The 23,466-nt window shown below is 46.0% G+C and overlaps 1 protein-coding gene across 1 annotated transcript in view; it reads left to right on the forward strand.

Moving 5' to 3' along the window:
- The window catches only part of CLGN (calmegin), a 379,504-nt gene that overhangs the window by 248,174 nt on the left and 107,864 nt on the right, over nucleotides 1-23,466 (forward strand). The window contains exon 10 of the mRNA XM_078677626.1: nucleotides 13,454-13,669. Coding sequence (XP_078533752.1) covers nucleotides 13,454-13,669 — 216 coding nt within the window. The remainder of the gene's footprint in view (nucleotides 1-13,453; nucleotides 13,670-23,466) is intronic.

Genomic DNA, 23,466 nt, shown 5'->3' on the forward strand with positions numbered 1-23,466 from the left:
AGTGAGGTATCATTTTACTCGGGAGAACAAGGGAAACGCTGGGTGGTAGGACATTTGTGCCGGCAGCGAGATCCCACCCAAAAACGTACGGAAAAGTGGGTTTTTTGACCAAAATTTCAGGTTTGCAGGGGTTTCTGGGTAGGAAAACATTGGGGGACCCACGCATGCCATACCTCCCTGGACTCCCCCGGGTGTCTAGTTCTCAGAACTGTTTGGGTTTGGTAGTTTCCAAAGATGCCCGCCAAGCCCCGGGCCAAAAGCTCAGGTGACCCCCTCAAAAAATAAGATTATTTGGCTAAAGGTAATGTTTTGGTCTCCACAGTATGAATTGGGCCTTTTCCTAAAGCAGCCACTATGCCTACCCATGCAAGTGAGGTACCATTTTTATCGGGAGACCTTAGGGAACGCTGGGTGGGAGGTAATTTGTGTGAGCCCAGTGATGCCACGCTTTCCCACACTAAAACGTGTGAAAAAACTGATTTTTTCCAAGCAAAAAATGAGGTTTGCAAGGGATTCTGGGTAAAGGAACGTTGGAGGATCCACGCAAGCCATACCTCCTTGGAAGCCCCCGGGTGTCTACTTTTCAGAAATGTGTGGGTTGGTAGGTTTCCCTAGATGGCTGTCTCGCACGGGGACAAAAACCCAGGTAACCCCTCTTGCAAAAGCTGGTGAACTTAACATTTTCACCATTGTTAAATTCACCAGCTTTTGCAAGAGGGGTTACCTGGGTTTCTGGCCCCGTGCGAGACAGCCATCTATGGAAACCTACCAAACCCACACATTTCTGAAAAGTAGACACCCAGGGGCTCCCAAGGAGGTATGGCTTGCGTGGATCCTCCAACGTTCCTTTACCCAGAATCCCTTGCAAACCTCAATTTTAGCAGAAAAAAATAAATTTTTTCACACGTTGTAGTCTGGGAAAGCGTGGCATCACTGGGCTCACACAAATTACCTCCCACCCAGCGTTTCCCCAGGTCTCCCGATAAAAACGGTACCTCACTTGTGTGGGTAGCCATAGTGGCTGCAACAGGAAAAGGTCCAAATCGTACGGTGGTGAATTTAAAATACCCTGAAGCAATATAAATTTGATTTGGGGGGGGGCACCTGAGTTTTTGGCCCGGGGCTGGGTGGTATTCTTTGGAAAGTAGCAAACCCAAACAGTTCTGAAAACTAGACACCCGGGAGAGTCCAGGGAGGTATGGCATGTGTGGGTCCCCCAATGTTTTCCTACCCAGAACTCCTTGCAAACCTTAAAAATAGGTAAAAATTGCACTTTTCCAAACTTTTTGGCGTGGGATCGCCGTGCCGGCAAAAAGTCCTACCACCCTGCGTTCCCCTTGTTCTCCCGAGTAAAAGGATACCACACCTTAACAGAGTTACTCAAAAGTCAAACATTCAAGCACGGCTATCTATTCCTCAAAGACACACACATACAGGTTGGATTTGGCACGAGGGCGAGTGATGGTTCAGTACATAAAATTTTATTAACAAGATATTTCAAAAAAATGAAATGCTCTGTCAATAAATAAATGCATAAAAACTGAACCAGTGACTCGCAACTCGTGAGCTGTAAAGCCACGACAAGGCACCAACCGTTTTACAGGCCATTCACTCACCTTTCATACCTGATACAAACCAGACCATTGACACCATCCGAATGGAAAAGCAACACATAATAACAATCACAATAAGGGACAAGGTACACCCTACTGCAGAAAGAGAAAAAAAACAATTATTACTGCACACCCATCTAATCCGCAAGCACACACACATACTGGTTGAATTTGGCACGAGGGTGAGTGATGATTCAGTACATACAATTGTATACGCAAGTAATTTCACAAAAATTAAATACACTGTGTATAATTGAAAGTATGATAAACTGAACCACTGACTCACAGCTCGTGAGCTGTAAAGCCACGTCAAGGCACCAACCTCTTTACAGGCCATTCATACACCTTTCGTACGCGTGACACATACAAAACATTCACACCGCCAGCCACGGACCCATTACATTCCAACACTCACACCAGCAAACAGCGACATTCAAGGGCCCATCACTTTCACACGCCCACATTTCTGACACTGCAACTACACAAAATGATGGACTGTGTGGAGTGTACTCAACTAGCAGTGTGTGTAGTGACCAACAGAAAGTAACTACTCACACACCGCCTGCCGAGCGCCAGTCCACCCACACCACCATCCAAGCACCAGACCATGCACACCGCCAGCCAAACACCACTCAGCGCACACCGACAGCCAAGTACCACTCCACACACACCACCAGCCAAGCATCACTCCACGCACACCACCAGCCAAGCGCCACTCCACAAACACAACACCAGCCAAGCACCACTCCGTGCACAGACAGCCAAGTACCACTCCACGCACACCGTCCAGCCAAGCGCCACTCCACACACACCGCCAGCCAAGCACCACTCCACACACACCGCCAGCCAAGCACCACTCCGTGCACAGACAGCCAAGTACCACTCCATGCACACCACCAGCCAAGCGCCCCTCCACACACACCACCAGCCAAGCGCCACTCCACAAACACACCACGAGCCAAGCACCACTCCGTGCACAGACAGCCAAGTACCACTCCACGCACACCACCAGCCAAGCGCCACTCCACACACACGACTAGCCAAGCGCCACTCAACACACACCACCAGCCAAGCACAACTCCACACACACCGCCAGCCAAGCACCACTCCACGAACACCACCAGCCAAAGACAAATCCAAACACAACACCAGGCAAGCGCAAGAGCACGCACACCGCCAACCAAACACCAGACCACGCACACCGCCAGTCAAGCACCAGTCCGCAGACACCGCCAGACAAGCACCAGTCCACAGACACCGGCAGCCAAGCGCCAAACCATGCACACAGTCAGACAATGGACACTACACGCAAACCAACATCATACTTTCGTTTTTTTTTTAAATAAAAGAGAAACAAAAACAAATTGCAAATTGATACAAATCTACTAACTCGACAACTAAATCTAAAAAGACTACACAAATACAAACTTTGAAACTGAACAATAACTTTTACAGAATAAAGACCAACCAGTTCACTTTACCACTCATTGATACTCCCAAAAATTATTTTGCGTGTGGTACAATCTAAAACAAGCAGGTACACACAGCCCGGGGTTTGAAGGGCAGTCGGGGCAGTACATGCGAACCTCCTTCCGCAAACCTCTTCGCCAACAGACTCTACATCTCCGACTGGGAAAGGCTTTTGAGGTTGTAGGAGGAATTGTATCAGGAAAGTGGCGATCTTTCAATCTGGCAACATCCTCCACCACTCCAACTCTAGGAACACTTGCCTGTTCCACTAAAACAAGGCTGCCTATTACAGACTCCTGAAACTTTACAAAAGTCATCTTTGACTGGGGACAAGATTTCTGGAACACAATAAAAGCATTAAAGGTTGCCAAGTGGAAAAGATGGATAGCCAACTTCTTGTACCAAATGTAAGCCTTACGAAGAGCAGCATACGGTTCCAACCTCTGATCAACTCTGTCAACACCACCCATGTACTTATTGTAGTCCAGTATGCACACAGGTTTGTGCACTTCTGCAACCTGACCCCAAACAGTCCGCGGTTCAGTGCTTTCATCATGTATTGTAGTCAACATGTAGACATCTCTCCTGTCTGTAAACTTCACAGCTAGAAGCTCCTCACAACGCAATGCACTGCACTGTCCCCGAGCAAGCTTTCGACAAACAAGTTCTTTTGGGAAACCTTTACGGTTTGAGCGGATTGTGCCACAAGCAACAGTGTCCACTTTGGCCAATTCCCTGAACAACCGCACACCAGTGTAGAAGTTATCGACATACAAATGATGGCCTTTGTTAAACAATCCACGACCAAGTTCCCACACAATTTTCTCAGTCACTCCAAAAGTCGACGGACAACCAGGGGGGTTAATCCTGGATTCCTTACCAGTGTACACCCTGAAATTAGAGACATATCCAGTCTCACTGTCACACAGCATATACAGTTTGATTCCATAGCGTGCCCTCTTACTAGGAATGTATTGCCGAAATACCAAGCGGCCCTTGAACAACAGCAAAGACTCATCCACTGCAATTTCTTTCCCAGGATAAAGATCTCAGAAAATCGATCAACCAAATGATCAATGACAGGCCGAATCTTGAAAAGACGGTCACAATCAGGGTGATCTCGTGGCAAAGCAAGACTATTGTCAACAAAATGCATCATCCGCAGCAGAAGCAAATACCTATCACGACTCATGACTGCCGGAAATATAGCTGTTGCCATCAAGGGACTAGTAGACCAATATGAAGCCATTGATGGTTTCCTAAGCAAGCCCATCAAAAGAGTTAAACCCAAAAACTTTTTCATCTCCTTCAAATTGGTGGGAGTCCACCGGGTAGCTCTAGCGTGGGGCTTAAGGCTGGCACTGTTCACCCTCAAAACATTTTCAGCATACAAATTAGTCTGCTCTACAATCTCTGCCAAAAACACATCATCCATAAACAACTTGAAAAAATCAATAGGCAAAAAGTTTTCAGTGTTCACCCTACACCCTGGAACACCAGTAAATTCAGGCAATGGGGGCTGCACCATGCCTGGTGCAACCCAGAGGTCAGAACTTTCATCGTCAAGTCTTGCAGCCGCAGGCCGCCGCCCAGCTGCCTCTTGTCTCACTACACCAACTGGAAGTCTAGCAGCCCCAGGCTGCAGCCCAGATGTCTCTTGCCGCACAATTGGCACATCAATGTCCTCCGCAACCACAGGCACAACAATGTCCTCCCAAACCGTAAACACAGCAATGTCCTCCCCAACCACAGGCACATCATCCACACCAAAAGTAGCTTCATCAGCACTCAAAGTGTCTTCATCATCAGATGAAGCCATGTGTAGAGAAAACTCACTACCTGAATCTTCACCTCCCACCTCTGGCTCAGAATCAGAGTCAGACTCTGGACCATGGTCAGAGGAAGAATCAAAAAGCATTCCAACAACTTGCTGAGCAGTAATCCGGCGGCTAGCCATTATCCTTACAAATAAAGGAGTCTGCACAAACAACTCAACAACCCCAACACTGCGCAAAGTAAGATAAAAATTTGAGACTTTTTCACAAAAAAATATATTTAGAAAAAATATACAATTCACTTACAAGACACAACTACACTCACCAGCACCTACTCTGCAAAGACACAGCAAATAGGCAACGATATCCCACTAGAAAGAAGAAAAAAAAACTTACATCTACAGAAGGACACATCAAAAACAAATGCAAAACATGTTTTACAATCACAACAAACAGCAACAAAACATACTCGTATTACTACACACTTTGCAAAATAAACAATTACATTACAATTGAACAAAAAAAAGGTCTCTTACCAAACACATGCAACTACAGAAACAGCAGAACAACAGAACCACCAGTAACAGAACCGCACACTGCAACAATCTAAAGAGAAAAAAAACCAATACACATTAGAGGAAACAAAAACAACACACATTACAACAGGCTATGTCACAGGGTATGTCACAAATGGGGTGTCTGTCCCCAAGGGGGGAAGATTATAAATCATTATAAACGTGGGCCCCCTGGAAGCAACCCTACGGAGGGCAGAGAGGCCAAATAAAGACACGGCAGAACATACTGAAAACAAATGGGCCCAAGGAAGCAACCCTTGGCCAAGGGATCGCTCCCTATAAAAAAAAATAACCCTGGAGTCTAGTGGGCTTTTCTATTCCCCCCCCCCCCCCCCCTGGGGCAGAAAAGTCTAAAAAAATATTAGGGCCACTAGGAAGCGACCCTTCCCCAAGGGGTCGCTTCCTTTTCAAATAAAAAACAAATCCCTGGTGACTAGTGGGCTTTTCTGCTCCCCCTGGGTGCAGATCGGCCGAAAAAACGGCCGATCTGCCCCAGGGGGGGGCAGAAAAGTCTGAAAAATATTTTATCCCCCTAAGGAAGCGACCCTTGCCCAAGGGGTCGCTTCCTTTATAAATAAAAAACAATCCCTGGTGTCTAGTGAGCTTTTCTGCCCCCCCTGGGTGCAGATCGGCCAAACAAAACTGCGGATCTGCCCCAGGGGGGCAGAAAAGTCTGAAACATTATTTGGCCCCAAAAGGAAGCGACCCTTGCCCAAGGGGTCGCTTCCTCGACAAATAAATATGCCCAAAAACAATCCCTGGTGTCTAGTGGGCTTTTCTGCCCCCCCTGGGTGCAGATCGGCCAAACAAAACGGCCGATCTGCCCCAGGGGGGGGCAGAAAAGTCTAAAACATTATTTGGCCCCCTAAGGAAGCGACCCTTGCCCAAGGGGTCGCTTCCTGCACAAAAAAAAACCAAACACAAGCAATCCCTGGTGTCTAGTGGGGCATTCCTGGTGCACGATCGCGACGCTGTGCGCGATCGTGCACCAGGAATGCCGTGCATTGGGACATCAGGGGAGAGGAAACACAGTTTCCTCCCCCCACGATGCCTCAAGGCACTGAAAAACGGCCCCCCCGCCCCACCGGAGCAGCAAACACGCACCTCTTTGCTGGACGCGCTGGAAACAAATGGCTTCCAGCGCGTCCAGCGCTTCCTGATCACGTCGGCGCGCGCTGTGCGCGCTGACGTCACCAGGAAGCGTGGGGGGGCCAGGGGGTGGCAGCAGAAAGTCTTCCGCTGCCACCCCTGCAAAAAAAAAAAAAGATCGCTGCACAGGGGGGGGGAAGGGGGGGGGGGAGCGCCAGCGCTCCCCCCCAGGGCTGTACTGATGACGGAGCGGTTCCGCCATCAGCACAGCCCAACCGATGCTGATGACGGAACCGCTCCGTCATCAGCATCGAAGGGGTTAAAGCTGCTTTCAGCACTCTTAGTCTGACATTTTTAAAAACATTTTGGGCTCTAAATGTATAAAGGAATGCTCCACCAGCTTCTTTGGTCATCTCACTCAAAATTAAGCCCAATGTAGTGCTCTCAGGTTCTCCGACCAGCGTATGGAAGTTCTCCCATTGAAAGGCCATACAGTAAAGCCTAATATCTGGTAATGCCAGTCCCCCTTTTTTTAGGCATCTTCTGAGTTTTTTCCAAGACAACCGTATCCCTCGGGAACCCCAAATAAATCTAGAAATCTTCCCTTGGATTTTTGTAATTTCCTCCTTTGGAAAACTAAGTGGTATACAGTTAAAAAGGTAAGTTAGTTTTGGTAGGACTCACATTTTAATCAAATTGACCCTCCCATATATACACAGTGGTAGGCTTTCCACATAGCTAAATTCTTGTCTCCTACCTTCATAATACGCTTCAAATTTAATTGGGGGATCTCATCTATCTTCTCAACAATTATTATCCCCAAATATTTAATCTCAGGACAGACTCTGCCTCCATATCCATCCATGTTCCAACACATTACCTCAGTTTTTGCTAAATTAACAAGATATCCTGAGAATAGACCAAATTCAGCAGTCAGATGTTTTATTCTTGACAATGTTTGTGTTGGGTCAGAGGTGTAAACTATGAGATCATCTGCATATAACGCTATTTTACTATGGTTCGGAAGTTAGTTTATGGGAATGATCTTATCATCTATCCTTAATTTATGTGCGAGTGGTTCCATATATATATCAAAAAGAAGGGGGGACAGAGGGCAACCCTGTCTCGTCCCCCTCCTAATTTCGAATCCTCTTGTTAGTACCCCATTCAGCAAAATGTAGGCCGTCGGTTGCTCATATAACATTTGGACTGCACGGATAAAATTAGAGCTAAATCCCATTGTGTCTAGAATGGCCCACAAGAATGACCGGCAAACCTGATCAAACGCTTTGGCGGCGTCTATAGTGATAACCGCCAATGAAATTGATCTTTCAACCACTAAATCTATGGTTCCAATTAATGAGAGTGTTAGATCTTGTATCTGTCTCTTAGGGACAAACCCTTTCTGGTCAGGATGTATCAATTTAGATGCCTCCTTAGTCAATCTCCCCGCCAATGTACCTGTATATATTTTTGAATCAAAATTTTATAAGGATATAGGGTGATATGAATCAGGATTTTTCGGATCCTTGGCTGGTTTTAAGATTAACATAATAATAGCCTCATTCCACGAATTTGGGATTTTCTCCCCCTCCTTATATATATACATATATATATAGTTCAATCTTAGTGCAGTTACAGTTCCTTACGGTGCTTTAAACCTGGTGCCACATCTCAACCCGAGTTGGTCATTGAAGCTTCAGGTTTTTTTTTTTTTGATAATCATTGTAAGGGGGAGCTCCACCCTACTCGTTTTTTGGCACTGAATGACCCACAATGCAAAATCCTAGAATAATCCAGTTACTTTATTTTTACAAATTTTACATTTCACTTTTCTATAAGTTAAACTACTTGAAAGTTACACCTACAGATATTATCTACCGCCTCACCGAAACATTTCAAAGAGAGGTGGATGTGCCTCTCTTCCACTTGTTATCTGTCAGAGATTAGCAGTGAGGGAGAAAGATATGAGACATCAACTTTCCACTGTTAAAGCTAGAAAACAAACAGATGACTAATGACAAAATCACAGGCTGCTTTTGGGATTTTGGATTGTGGGCCATTCAATAGCCAAAATAGTCCCTTTCAACTACCCAAATTTACTGTCATGCTGTATGAGTTTCAAACCTACCACAGCCTCCTTTGACTGATCCACCAAGTAACCCCGTAAGTGGCAAGTGAATAAGGTAATAACTTGATCACTGAATTGGAGTGCAATAATATTTTAGGTGATGGAACATCAGCGGCGAAAGGCAGGAGCCACCACGATTGTGTATGTAATGATGTTAAATAAGAATGTATGCAGACCACCCACACATTATTATTGTACCCATTTAAGGCAAAGGCCCTGTTTGCACAAGTAGGGTCTTCTTAGTTTGAAATGTTTTGACTTGTTGGGAATGGAGGAATCCTGATGGAAGAGTAGGAGCTGTTGTTCACTGTTAGACCTGGCATCTTTGGCGTGGTTTCCCCCTATCTTTTTGCCTCTACCCCCTGTATTTTTGATGCTGTGCTGGATTTCGTTTTTGCTGGTTTAGATGCTTTGGGCGCTTTCCCACTGCTGTTCAGTGTCAAAGTGCAAGTGCTCCCTGTGTAAATTGGTATTGTGATTGGTTATCCGTGATTGGCATATTTGTGTTACCACGAAGTCCCTAGTAAAGTGCACTGAGTGTGCCAGGGCTGGTGATAATAAATGCTACTAGTGGGCCTCCAGCACTGATTGTGCCACCCACATGAGTAGCCCTAAAATGGTGTCTCAGGTCTGCCACTGCAGTGCCTGTGTGCAGTCTGTGAACTGCCATGTCCTCCTGGCCAGTGTCCTCACTGACTAGGCCTAACCCTTCCCTTTCCATACACATTGATCACCCCTATGGAAGGCCCAAGGTACCCCCTTGGGCAGGGTGCAGTGTATGTGAAAGGTAGAGCATGTACTTGTGCAGGTGACATGCTCTGGCAGTGAATTACAGCCATTTTCGTTTTTCACTATTGTAAGGCTATCTTGCCCCATAGGCTATCATGGGGAGTGCTGGCTACAGTGGCTACCAGCCTGAGGGGCACTGCTGCCCTTGCGATCCAGAGACTGTGCTTTTGAACATCCTCGGTGACTCTGCTGCCCAGTCGCCCCTGAGCATTTGCCCATCTAATTGACTCATTTTGGTTTCGGTGGACCCCCAATCCCTTTCCCTCCTTGCTCCTGTGGCTGCTCCCTCTGCTCTGCTCCTTCATGGACTTCTTTACTTTTTTTTTTCTTCTGTCCTGGCCGCCATTTTGCTGCTGCTCTCGGACGCTTCTTTCTCCTGACCCTGGCCCACCATCTTGTCCGTTCCCTCTGCCTTTTCCCTTCTCCCTCGCTTCCCCCTTGACGATCCTCAAATGTTTCTGATTTGCCTTTTTTCCATACCCCAGTATCCCTCCCACCTTCCCAACTCCCACCCAATTCTACTATTTGTATATATATATATATGTATATAGAGATAACTCTAATCACTAGTATATGCTGTAGACCATTGTACTCTCGACCATTCCAATGTGACGCTTAGTTTATCCATTTGTATCGCTTCCTTGAGTGACTCTCTTCATTGTGTGACTTTACAACTTGTACATTTGCAACTTTTTCTGCTTGTATCTTTTATGTAACGCACGTAATCCTACGTCCTTATGTATTGAATCTGGTTCTCATGTAAAGCGCTCTGACACTTCGGGTAAAATTCGCGCTATATATTAAATCGCATTAAATAAAATAAAATAAATAAAATATCTTCCCATAGGAGCAAGATAGGACATAAAAATCTGGTATCCCTGAACTCAGGATTTAATAACACATCCTTTAGGAAAGGTTGTTTTTAAATCCTGTGTTTGAGAACAGCACTTTTAGAAAGTTGCTGTTCTCTTGTCTGACCTTTCTGTGTGCCTTGGCCTTTTTGTGAATTGACTGTCTGGTTTGAGAGTGACAGAGGCTGGGAGTCCCCAGGAGGCTGGCTGAGTCAGCGCTAGGCGGAATTACTGCATTTGCAACTTGAGTGGTGGGAGGGGATAGCGCCTGGGCCTGAATAGGGCTGTGCCTGCCTTCCACAATGCTGGCTCCACCTCCTGCTGGGCTGCTGATGACCCTGCCCCTCTCCCTGAAAGGAAAGGAGAGACCAGGAAAACAAAGTGCTCAAGGAACACCCAGAACTGGTTCAGACCGGGCTCAGAGCCCTTCTGCCCAAAGGGATCAAAGTCTTTTAGGGGTATAAGTACAGGACCCCTGACTACAGAAAATTAGATCATCCTGGAGTCAAGAAGGAACCTCTGCCAAGGAGAAAGTTGAAACTGAAGAAGGAAGACTGTCCTGCTGTTGCTCTGCTGGACTGACCTGCTGTTTGCTTTGCTGCCAAGGAGATGGGAAGGACTTTGCTTTGTGCTGTGTCTCCTGGCTTGAAGGAATCTCCAAGGGCCTGAGAAGAACTGGCTCCCTGTTTTTGAAGTCCCAGGAACAAAAGGACTTCACCCCCAGCTTCCCTGAACTCTGCTGAGAGAGTTCTGTCTTTCCTAGAGTGCTTGAGCCTGTTGTGGTGCCTCTGGAAGTTGTACCTGTGTTGGGAAGCTTGAAACCAAGCTTTTAAAGACTTTATGCAAGTTTTGTCGCATCGCTCGCTTGCGGAGCACATCCCCGACAGTGCGAGGAAATTCCCGCCGCTACGAAGGCCGAGATCGTTGCAGCGCCTGTTGCCGCTGCCAGAGCCATTGCATCCTTCGTTTGCGGGACGCACCAGAACGGTGCGGGAAGATTACCATCTCTGCGAGTGTCGTCGCAGAACCTGTCGTCGCTGGGTGAGATCGTCGCACCGCTTGCTTGTGGACCGCATCACGTCGCTGCGAGTGTCGTCACAGAAGCCATCGCATTGGGAAGCTGCGAGAGAGAGATCACCGCTGGTCCACGCATCGTCGCCCTGGAGATCGTCGCAACTCCAAAGATCATCGCATCGTGCCTTTGCGAGAGAAAACTTCCTACGGAACCCACGCACCGGAATCCATACAAGTCCGCCTGCCTCCCCATACAGACCGGATTTGTCGCAACACGCCCGCTGCTGCAGCGGGGTTGTCGCATCGCCTCTCCAGGGTCTCAGGAGCAACGCATCGCTTGTTTTCCACCACACCAGCTTCTGCTTTGGAACTTTGTCGCTTTCAAAAGGTACTGTTGGAAAAACGTGAAGCAACTGTGAACTTTTGACGCAACTGTGGATTATTTTATCACAACCTTAAGAACTCTTTTGCAACCATATATTTGAACTGTGTATGTTGGATTCTTGTCATTTGGTCTTGTGTAGTGTAGATTAAATACCTTTATTTTTCTAAACTGTTGTGGAGTCAGTTTGTGGTGTTTTCACTGTGTTACTGTGAGTGTTGGTACAAACACTTTACACATTGCTTTTGGATAAGCCTGGCTGCTTGTGCCAAGCTACCAAGGGGGTGAGCAGAGGTTATCTAAAGAGTGTTTCCTCCTTTCCCTGACTAGAAGCAAGGGTCCCTATTTGGACAGTGGTACCTACCTCTGCCAACTAGAGACCCCCAGTTCTAACACTCACACAGTGTAGTAAGTTCCCATTCATAGCACTTGACCTTCCATTTCTACATTCCTATTTGTCACTTGTAAAGAACCTGCGGGGCAGCAGAGTATTCGCGCTGCCCAAGACTATGTCATTCGAAAGGCACATGTACATTCTATATCCTCATTAGAATTTTTGTGCTTTCCAGTGGATTCTAGCCACATGGTGTTTTAATCCCACATATTGTATATGCAGGGAGAACAAGAACAGTTACTACAGCAGATGATAAACGTTTTTCGACAGTGAGAACAGACCACAAATCTGTACCCCAAAAAACAAAAAGATGTACTCCAAGTATTCGAGAGAAACCAATAACAGAAACAAAATTGGAAAGAAAACTATGAAACCTTACACAATTAATCAGCACAACTCTAACAATGCAAACAAAGACAATCACACACATATATACCAATTTGCATCTGCATCAAAGATAGTTTCAAAATGGTCCATGTCAAAATATTACGATATATTTTTTGGATCAGGTTTAAAAAGTGTGCAAACTACTATTCAAAAATATGGCACACTAAATATCCACCCTAGCTGAGGTTTAATTACTATGCCTTCTTCATACACAATGACATTCAATTTAACGAGTTGGGTTATTGTTTTCATTAATTGAACACTCAGTAAGTCTCAATATTGAGTGCCCTTTCCCACAAGGCAGTGCTTTTTTCAAAGTTGAGCACAAGTTTGAAACTTCATGGATGGATGGATATCTTGGTCTACGTTAATTGACGAGAATCACATCTGTTATTGGATTCTGACTATGTAAATTATAGATGTCAATTTGACATAGCACCCTTTGACTTGCACTTTGGGGCACCTAAACCCCCCCTTACTCTTACAGGTGTAAGGCTTCATGAAGGATTTGCAAGGAGAAAAAAGTAAATAAGGCGCGGGGACACACTGTTTCCTAGTGTAACCAGGCGCTATATAAAAGGCTTTTATTATTATTATTATTATTATTCTGTGATCCCTGGTTACCTTCAATAGCTTCTGTTCTTTGCCTTTCCCATATGTGACTGCAGAGGGCAGTTGAGGGACTAAGGCTAAGACAGTAGTAATCATTGCTGTTCAGCAGTGTGTGAGGTCACTTCAGCTACATTTTGGCCAATCAATATAAACATTTTAAGCATCTCAAATAACTGCAGAACTATAAACTTCAATAGATTCCCAAGATGTAGAAATAAGAATTGCTAAGTTACAAGTGATTTCAGTGTTGTGACATTTGTCTATAGCCTATTTGTCTAAAGACATTTGACTACAGTCTATTAGTATCCATTATGAAAGTAAGACTTTTGTCTAAATTTTTGCTATAACCGCCCTAATATGTTTTCTTTTAGGGGATCTGGAAACCAAGAATCATTCCTAATCCATATTACTTTGAAGACCTACACCCTTTTGAGATGACCCCTTTCAGTGCTATCGGACTAGAGCTGTGGTCCATGACTTCTGACATATACTTCGATAATTTCCTCATCTGTTCCGAATTAGAAGTGGCAAACCGATGGGCAGCTGACACCTGGGGCTTGAAGAGGCTGGTGGCCAGTGCCAATGAGGTAGGTGAAGGAAGGAGTGCCGTAGATGTCAAACAAGGTCCAACATGAGATATTGATTATTTTCAGAAGAAGCTTAAATGAGCAATGAGGCGATAATAATTATTATTGTGTCAATCAATACTTTACATCCACATTGTACATTTTCCAATGCCCACGTTTGCTGGTGAAAGATCCATCAACCATGAAGGATACGACATCTCTGATTAATTTTGCCGGAGTATTTCACTGCCAAAATGCCTCCTCTAATTGTGGGTACAGTTGCCTGGGTGGAGAAGACTCCTCAGCCCTTTTGGAGTGCTCTAAAAATGAAATGTTCATCGCCAACATGGTGTAGATAAGAATTTCCCCATACATATGGATGGATTGCCCACCAGCCAAAGTTTACTGTAAGCCATACATTTTACATATATGTATTTGGTACTCTTTGTTTCCTATATACAGCGAGCGTGCTGCCACTGGTTCCGAATTACAAATATTTTCTCAAGATTTACCGGTCTGTCTGAGTTTTAGGGGACTAAGGGCTAGATGTATGTGTAGGCGTGGGAGAGGGGTAGGGGATACTCTCTATGCTGGGAACAGGTGCTGTAACAGGAACAGACTGACCAGTATACTTCTTTAGACTAGGTTTTATTTTTATGGTACGTCTGGTTCTGAAAGTCAGTCTCTCTCTGGCAAACTCCAGCTTATCCGTGATGGTGGTGTCCGGGGGGGGCTGGATTGACTTCTGGGGCTGTCTTCCCTGCTGGGGTCCTGTGGTAGGGGTGTCTTCAGGGTTGTCTTCCCGATTTCCGTGTCTCCGTACCCAAGGAGAAAGAAGACCGACAGAGGGAGGCCGTTAGTCACTTCTCTGATACTACCATATCCCAATGGGACCCAGTGTGTGTGAGGGAGCACCGGTGATAGACATAAATTCACACGTGTTTGTGCTCAGGCCACGGGGGTGAGGTGAGGTAAGCGGGTAAAAGGAAGGGAGGGTAGCGGTTCCAGGGAAGGACACAGGGAAGGCACTCACAGGGGTTTTAACACTATGTACACGGGGCACTCTTCCTCCCCACCCAGGTTGCCCAACGCCGCCGTACCTGAGCAAGCCACACTCCTCCCTCGGGAGCGTGGCACGGCGGATCACGGGGTCGTTGGCCTCCTGGCTCTCCTCCGCTCTCGGTCCTCCCGACTTCTCCGCCTTCTCCTCCTCTCGCCTTCGCCTTCGGTTTCTCTTCGTCTTCTCCGTCTCTCGGTCCCGCGGTGACGTCACACTCCGCATACAGGGCTTCCCCTTCTTTCATCCATTCTGGTCCTCCTACGTCAGGCGGAGGCGTGGTATCGCTGACGTCATCATACGCCCACTTAAAGGAGCCGGTATCGTTTCCTTCGTCTGTCTCCGGCTGTATTCCCCAGTCTTCCCTCGAGGTGCCAGTCTCTGGGGAAGGAGGGGAATTGTGATCAGGGGTCCACCAGTCATCCCGGCCTCCCGTCCCTGCCTCGTTACAGTATGAAAATTAGGAATAGCGATTTCCTAATTGCGTTTTTTTGCGCACCACAATTAGTGATTCGTAGTGGGTCACAAATAGACCTACCTCATTAATATTAATGAGGCAGGTCACAATTTGTAACGCACTTTGATTCGCTGCCATCACAGGGATGGTGGTCTGGTGGGGTCAGCAGACCACCATGTCTGTGATTGCTTTTAAATAAAGACATATTTTTGTAAATGCTGCCAATTTTTCTTAAAAGAAAACTGGATGCATTTAAAAAGAAAAAAGTTCAAGTTTCATTTGAACTTTTATTTTTTTAGAGTAGGCAGTTGTTCACCACTGCCTACTCCTAAAAAATATTTTGCCAAGAATTCCCAAAGGGGAAAGGGTTCTTTGGGGACCCCTTCTTATTTGCGAATGGCTGACCTCCATTTCTCAAATGGTGGTAAATTGTGAATGATTTGTGTCCGCATTACGGTCACAAAACATTCATACCTACCATTTCAATTCTGTATTAGGAAGGGGCGCACTGAACACGTCCCTTCCAAATACTGAATCACAAAACCCAAATTGCAATTCGGTAACAACTTACAGAATTGCTACTAGGTTTTTGTACATTCCAAAAAGCATATTTGCAGTTGCAAGCAGTCCAAATCAGGCTGTTTGCGACCACAAAAATGCTTCGTGAATCTACCCCTAAATTGCATAAAATTTTAATTGATGAAAAACATAGGCTGTTGTTCCTTGCGAAAATGGGAATGATGCCATTCCACATTGTTTAAAAAATGCTTATACCAGGGCAGAAATTTAGAAGAATGGTTGTAAACCAACTGTAAATTGTCTTCTTTGTTGTATATAAGTCATTTACCTGCTCAAATACAGCTAATAATGGAAAGAAGATTTCTCACCTATCTGATGAGTCACTGTCCCACTGAAATGACACAATAAGACAAATACGAACCTGTTCCTCATTGAAAACTGAAGGATTGAAGTATTACCAAATATAAGGCTATAGTGGTTAGTACTGCATCAAGTTTCAGTTTTTCTATCTATTGCTCCAGATGGTAATATAGATACTCAAGCAGAAGCGTGGCTCTTACCTAGAAGAAAGTCATCTCTCACAAATCCTCTATGGTGTGGGCTACAAGAAATATATCAATCGGAAGAGCAGAATGTAGAATTATAGTTTATGGGTGTTGGTATTTTATCTCCACATTTGAAGAACGGAAGTCTTATGGATGAGGTATGTGCGCATATATGTATGTATATGTTTTTTCTATAGTGCAAACCTAGCTAAAAGGCAGCCAAGTGCTGTACATGCCAAAGGCAATCTTAAAGTCAGTAAAGAATAGAAGAGGAAGGTGGGTTGTGAATGATTAATGTATTGCAATGTATTGTTCTTTAAAAAGATGAGTCTTCAACTCTTTCCTGTATTGGATCTGTGTTGGAATCGGCAGTATGGATACAGGGATGTTGTTCAGGGTCCTGGGTGGATGGATTGAAAAGGCCTGCTGTCTTTTTTTTCTTTTTTATACCACTTAGCAATCTGATGGTGTTCTGTCTGAAAATGTACTGAGATCTGCCAAGATGGTGAGCTTGTCTGCAAAATAAGCAGGGGTGCTGGGCATGATTACTTTGTAAATGATTTGAAGATGGTGGCGTCAGTCGACTCGGCTTCCATCATCGGTGTCGTACGCAGTGGCGGCTGGTGACATTTGAAAGTGGTAGGACGTAACGGTTCAGAATGAGTGCCCTATGGCGAGGGAGCGTAGCAAACGAGGCCGACCGTCGTAAGGAAAACACATGGAGCTTCAGCCTCAGGTAGCTCCATGTCCTTCTCTGCCCTCAAAGCTCCTGGTGATGGAAGACTATTCTAAAGGTAGGCCTAGTTTTAACAAGAAAAGCTAGCAGATTTTTCAAATGGACTCAATACCTTTGTCAAAATGTAAAAGCCATCTGACAAAGGCAGGAATGATGGATGGTTTTATATGCAGGGCCACTGAAATTATGTAGCAACGGAGCATCAATTTATAAGATAAATTATGACGCTAAGCACAGCAAGTTATGTGTATGATGTAGCAGTCTCTTATTGACATTTCAGCAACTGTTAGAAGTGTCTGGGCAAAGCGGTGCACATTATTACCATCTGAGCATCTGAATATAGCAATATCCAATTGAAAGTTGATGGTTTAAACTAAAAGAAAGAGTTGCCACTGACTAAGTTTTACATGTAGCTCGTATTTGTAAACTTCTGAAATGAAAAACAAAACGTATCTTCTTTACTTTTTGCCTTTATGCTTGTGGGCAATCAAGGGTTAAAATATGGCCGATGGCTGAGAGAGGCACAGAGAGCCTTTCAAATGGAGATGCCAGCGTCCCATTAGTAACGAGCTGACATCAGTACTCCTGAGATGGGCACAGTGGGGGAGATAAAAATATGTTGTCCAGAACGTCATGAGCGTGAAGTCCACCAGGGATTGGGTACATATTTAGCACGTCTAGACTTGTGGTTTCCCAAGGATCTCCCCAGTCACAACAATGTATCAACCATACAGACTCCCCCCAAATTGCCAGGTTCGGGATATACGAATTGTCTTTCTTATTAGGATTACCTCCTGAGAGCCCCTGGTAAATCTTGTGTAAATGATCCTCCTGTAGCCCTGGGGTGCCAGGAAGGGACAGCTTAACCACAGTAGGTGACTCTCCTGGAGCTGGCGGATGTTAGTGTGGTTATATTTGGGTAATATTTTACGTTTTTTACCTTCTTATGGAAGTTTAATTTCCAATTTTCTTTCAGATTTTCTTTTAAGCTTTACTTTATGCTCAATGATGGGGTCTCCTTGTTCTACTTTTGTGAAAGACTGACTTTGTTCTTTGGTTTGTATTGACTACAGAGCAAAGAGAATGTAAAGATAAAAGGTATAGATGTCCGAAATCTTGACCTCTCAGTTCGAATATGCCAACAGAGGAGTGAATCAGTCTTCTATCAAAGAAGGCAAAACACTAGTTGATAATCGAGGAGAAATCATGCTGTTATATGGACTAGTCGTATTCTTATATGGAAAGAGGAATAATATTGGGGACAGGAAGTGCATGCAAGAAATTCAGCGCGTCATTTCCTTTCTGCTTTTCTCCACCAGCCGTACCACAAAGCTGCTGTTGATCTGTTTCGCATGGTCCACTTGCAAGGGTCAAACTATATCGTCCTATTTACACCTGTCAGGAGTCCCTTTGTGCGTACTTGGCAGATTGTGCCCTAAACTTATTTTTCAGCCGAAAATACTGCTTAGAGTATTACACATCATGAAGTAACAATAAAATATAAATTATGCAGTGAGCTGCCTGCCTAATGTTAACTAATAAAGACAACCAGCCGCACAGAACTGCTATTAGAAAACCGGTTGTACCAGAAAAACAAATTGTTTGTACAGGTAATCCTCAGCTCCTTGGCTCGCGTGGAGTCACACGATTCATGAAACCGAACTTTCCTCCAAGTAGGGCATTTACGCATTATCTACCCGAAGGTATCAGAGCACTTTACATGCGATAAATAATAAAATATAATAAAACTTACCTTGGCTTCCCGCTTTTCTCCCGAGACTGCAGACTCCCAACTCCCGCCGTCCTGGATTTGGAATTCGCCTGACGTCTGGGCAGTGGGCTCTCGTCAACAGGAAGGCTGCAGGCAGCCTCCCTCCCCTCCACCGCAGCCAGCGCTTTGATTGGTTCGGCCGGCTGCCCCAACCGCGTCATTTCTCTCTGTATGATGCTGCAGCAAGCAGCATACAGAGAACAAGGAGAGTGGGAGGTGGCAGGGGGGAGCGGCTTGCCCATTGTTGTTAATACTGTCTGTTTGGGCCGCCTCTCAGGCTGCCCAAACAGACAGTATTAACAACAGTGGGCAAGCCGCTCCCCCCTGCCCTCGAGTAACCCGGCCCACTCTAACTTCTGCTTTCTCGCCGTGCGAGAAGGCAGAAACAAATGGTAGTTATTACGGTAATAACTACCATTTGTTTCTGCCTTCTCGCAAGGCGAGAAAGCAGTGGGGCGGTGCCTAAACACCCCCATGGACGAGTCGCCACTGGTTGTACGCACCAGAAATGGCATTGTGGAACCTAGATAGACACCGCCCTGGCACCCCTTAGCCATTTTTCGGCTAAACTTTTGTTGAAGTTTTTTTTCTGAGTTTTGGACTCCTGGTGCATCAGAATGTCCCAATGTATGTCCGGATTCAAGTCCTGCAGATCCTGTAATCGGATGATGTCCATAACAGATCTTCACCTTATGTGCCTCTGGTGCTTGGAGTGCGACCACGACCCGAAGTCGTGCTCTGAGTGCCAGGCATGAATCCAAAAGGTTTGTGTGAGTAGTCCTGAAAGCTGTTGGAGCCCCGGTGCCAACATCACTCCTGTTTTCAGTCGAGAGGAAGGTGCCGAGAACTGTTGGCTGACCAACGCAGGGCACAGAGCATTGTTGCTCTAAGCCTCCGTCCCCGGAGCCTCTTTCAGAGACAACTCCACTCCTCCCCACTTTTCCAGAAGCCAGAGCATATCCTGCCCAATTGCTACAGTTTTATTAGGCTATGCACCTCATATTTGGGCAGTCCGGATCCACTGGTGCACCTTCGGGCCCCGCTGAGTCTGTTGGGGCCCTTAGACCTTTGATGCCAGTGGCTCCGGTTCTGGAGGGCCCCTTGGATCCGTTATCAGATCCAGACCGACATTGGTCATCCCAACTCGACCTTCCCTGAAGTCGATCCCGGCGGCAATGTTCACGACACCGACCATGCCTCCGGTCGGCGTCGACCCATCCTTGTCCCGAAGTGGACAAGGCTGGACCAACGTCGATCTACATCTTTCGATGCCAGAAGGGACCACCTTGAAGACCTCATGAACTGTTGGAAGGACCTGGGTGAGGCCAGTGGGTTGGACGCTTTCCTTGACACCGGCTTGCTTTCTGCCCCTACCATGGCTACGTAGGAGGGGGCCTCCTTCGCAGTGGTGTTGAGAAGGGCTGCTGAGATCCTTGACCTCGAGCTCCCTTCGGTGGCAGTCAGGACTAACCTCCTGACAGATGTGCTTCATTCCACCTGTGGCTACTACCTCCGGGCCTCTTTTGCCTTTTAATGAAGCCCTCACTGATGTCCTTCTCGGTACTTGGTCCAGGCCCAGCACAGGGGCTCCTGTGGACAGGACAATCGCTCGCCACCATCGCCCCTCTCCAGGCGAGCCAGCATTCCTTATGCAATATTCTTCCCCTGAGAACTTGGTTGTCCAAGCCTCATCTTCCAAAGGCACATTCCCTTCTGCTCCCCCGATAAGAAATCACGGGAGCTGGACCATCTTGGGAAGAGGATGATTTCTTTATCCAGCTTGGCAATTCTCACTTTTGCCCAGGTCCTGTTTACCCCAGACCCTGGAGACTGGATAGTAGCGTTGGACTTGCAGGACACTTATTTCCTTATTCCCGTCCTGCCTGCCCACAAACGTTACTTACGGTTCACGGTGGGCCATGAGCACTTTCAGTTCACTGTGCTCCCCTTTGGCCTTACCAGTGCCCCTCCGATGTTCACGAAAGTGATGGCGGTGGTTGCAGCTCATTTGCGCAGATCAGGAATACCAGTCTTCCCCTATCTGGACGACTGGCTTTTGAAGGTGGGCTCACCCCAGGCTGTTCTTTTCCCCCTCCAGACTATGGTGGACCTCCTGCACTCCCTGGGGTTCACTATCAATGTGCCTATGTCACACCTGACTCCCTCTAAGACGTTCCCTTTCATCAGAGCGTTTCTGGACACAGTGCCTTTTCAGGCCTATCCTCCCAAGCAGTGAGTCTGGGATATTTGAGCTATGATACCAATGTTTCAGCCTCTATCCTGGATTTTGGTGAGAATGACTCTGAGGCAGTTGGGACTCATGGCCTCCTACATCCTGCTGGTGGATCATACCAGATGGCATAAGCGGGCTCTGCAGTCGGACCTGAAGTTTCAGTGAGCACAGCATCAGGGGAATCTTTACTGCTACATCCAGATCTTGAAGGAATCTGCACAGCAACTGCAGTGGTGGCTGATGAACCAAGATTGGGTCAGAGGCAGATCCCGCTCCCTTCCCCAACCAGATCTTATGGTGGTGACGGATGTGTCACTCCTGGGGTTGCCACCTGAGAGAGGTGGCGATCAGAGGCATCTGGTCTCCAGCAGAGTCCAGTCTCCTTATCACCCTTTAGAAGTGCCAGGCAATCAGCCTAACACTGAAGGCATTCCTTCCCTCTCTCTCAAAGGGAAAGTAGTGCAGATGTTCACGGACAACTGACAAATCAATCTCAGGCTCTGTTACTTCTGTAGGTTTCTGTACTCTCCTACAATGTTATGGGCTCTGTTAACTTCAAGAAGGTGTAGCATAGTGGCATGGTTAACTCATGGCTAGGCAATTTTGACTCTGTTAATCAAGCTGTGCTTATATAGCGCAACTTATCACCCATGAGGGTATGCAGGCACTGGGGTGAGGGTCTCTGTTGAATATCCAGGCCTCAATCAAAGAGCCAGGTCTTGAGTCCCTTCCTGAAGTCTGCCAAAGAGGGTGATGTTTGAAGTTGGAGGGGAATGGCGTTCCAGGACTTGGAGGCGAGGTGGTAGAAGGATCTTCCTCCACTGCGGCAGATGCATGGTGTCTGTGCAATGGCGTGGTGCACAGATCCGAAGTTTCTGGGTGCCTGGTGGAATTTTAGGTGGTGGCTCATGTAGGCAGGTCCTTGGTCATGGAGGGCTTTGTAGGCATGGCTCAGAAGCTTGGAATGGCATCTCTTCTGGATGGGGAGAGAGTGAAGGTCTCTCAGGTGTTGGGAGATGTGGGTTCTTTTGGACAAGTTGAGGATCAGTTTGGCTGCAGTGTTCTGCATCATCTGGAGTCTTCTTGTGAGTCACTGGTGGTGCCTGCATATGGTGCATTGCCATAATCCAGATGGCTGGTGATGAGGGCATGTGTTACTGTTTTTCTTGTACTTGTCAGTTATTTGAATTTTATTATGAATTGGCATATGTTCATGTACAGGCATATTTTAATGGCTTTTACCTCTGTCTGTACACTTTTCTTGTTTTTCAAACCGAAATAAATTATTAATGATTGATTATGTATATCCACTTAAACAAGTTAAAATATGAGCACTTATTAAATTAGAGTTTTAATTTTTGTTTTTATCATTTTATTGAAATCCACACCAAGGAAGCTTTTGGTAAAAAAGTCACTTAAAGATGCCAGGGGTTTAATGGTCAATTAATGCCACTTCCTCTCATGTCACCTTATGTGGGCCTCAAACGTTTTCCCTTTCTGCCCAAGGTCCCAAAAATCTCAGAACCGGCCTTGCCCTGAGTGCTGGAGCTACACCTGCTTCAAGTAACATGGTAACAGAGAGCAGCATCCTGCAAGGGTTGTCCTGTTTCACAAGGCCAGGTGACCACAGTAGTCATAGTGCTCAACCATGGCTTCTTGTGGGAAATCTTGAGGGACATAATGGAAGAGTGGCTACACCCGATTTCTGGTGTGAAGCCTATGGTCAGTCTTAGCACCTCTGTTTTGAGGTGGTTACCCAGTGGCATCTGGTGAGCAGGCAAGCCTGTCATAAAGTAGGCCCACCTGGTGTCTGATAGTCAAAACAATAATTAAATGGCCACCACAGATTTATGGTGGGCTTTCATGGAATAGGCTGATCTGCTTTCACATATAGTGAACCCACTGTGTATCCTGTGACCACCACCTTGTGGGAACGTCTTATAACTAGAAGCCATTTGTTTCCACCCTTTTGTATATAGCAGTCACAGCTAGTATCAGGTCGCTATCCCTAGCATCTGCTGGTCATCCCAGGCACAAGCTGGACAACAATAGATTTTGATATTTGGTTAAGAAACTCCATGAAAGGTGGAAGGTTTTCTTCTGTTTTTCCTTCCTGAACAGGTATACTCTCTTTAACCTGAGTGGTAATTCTGCAGTCTAAACCTATAAAATATGAGTGACCTGAAAGACAACCATATTATGTCAGACCTAAAACCGAGATCTGTGTAACTTTTCATATAAGTAGATTGTGGTCCATACCATATGACTGAGAATCTATATGGGAGGAGCCAGATGGCAAAGTGAAAGGAAGTTAAATGTTGTTAAGGAAGATGTATGAACAGCCAGAAAAATGATAACTGGCTATGCCAAATCGAATACCCACTTTATTTGAATTGACCATAAAACCTCTAATGTTTAGCTACTGTTTTGTGAGGACAAATACTGTCCCATTTTTAGGTCTCGCCTAGGAGGAGCATGTGCTGTCTCTTCGAGACATGCT

Source organism: Lissotriton helveticus, chromosome 2_1 (genome assembly GCF_964261635.1).
Source record: "Lissotriton helveticus chromosome 2_1, aLisHel1.1, whole genome shotgun sequence".
Classification (NCBI taxonomy): domain Eukaryota; kingdom Metazoa; phylum Chordata; class Amphibia; order Caudata; family Salamandridae; genus Lissotriton; species Lissotriton helveticus.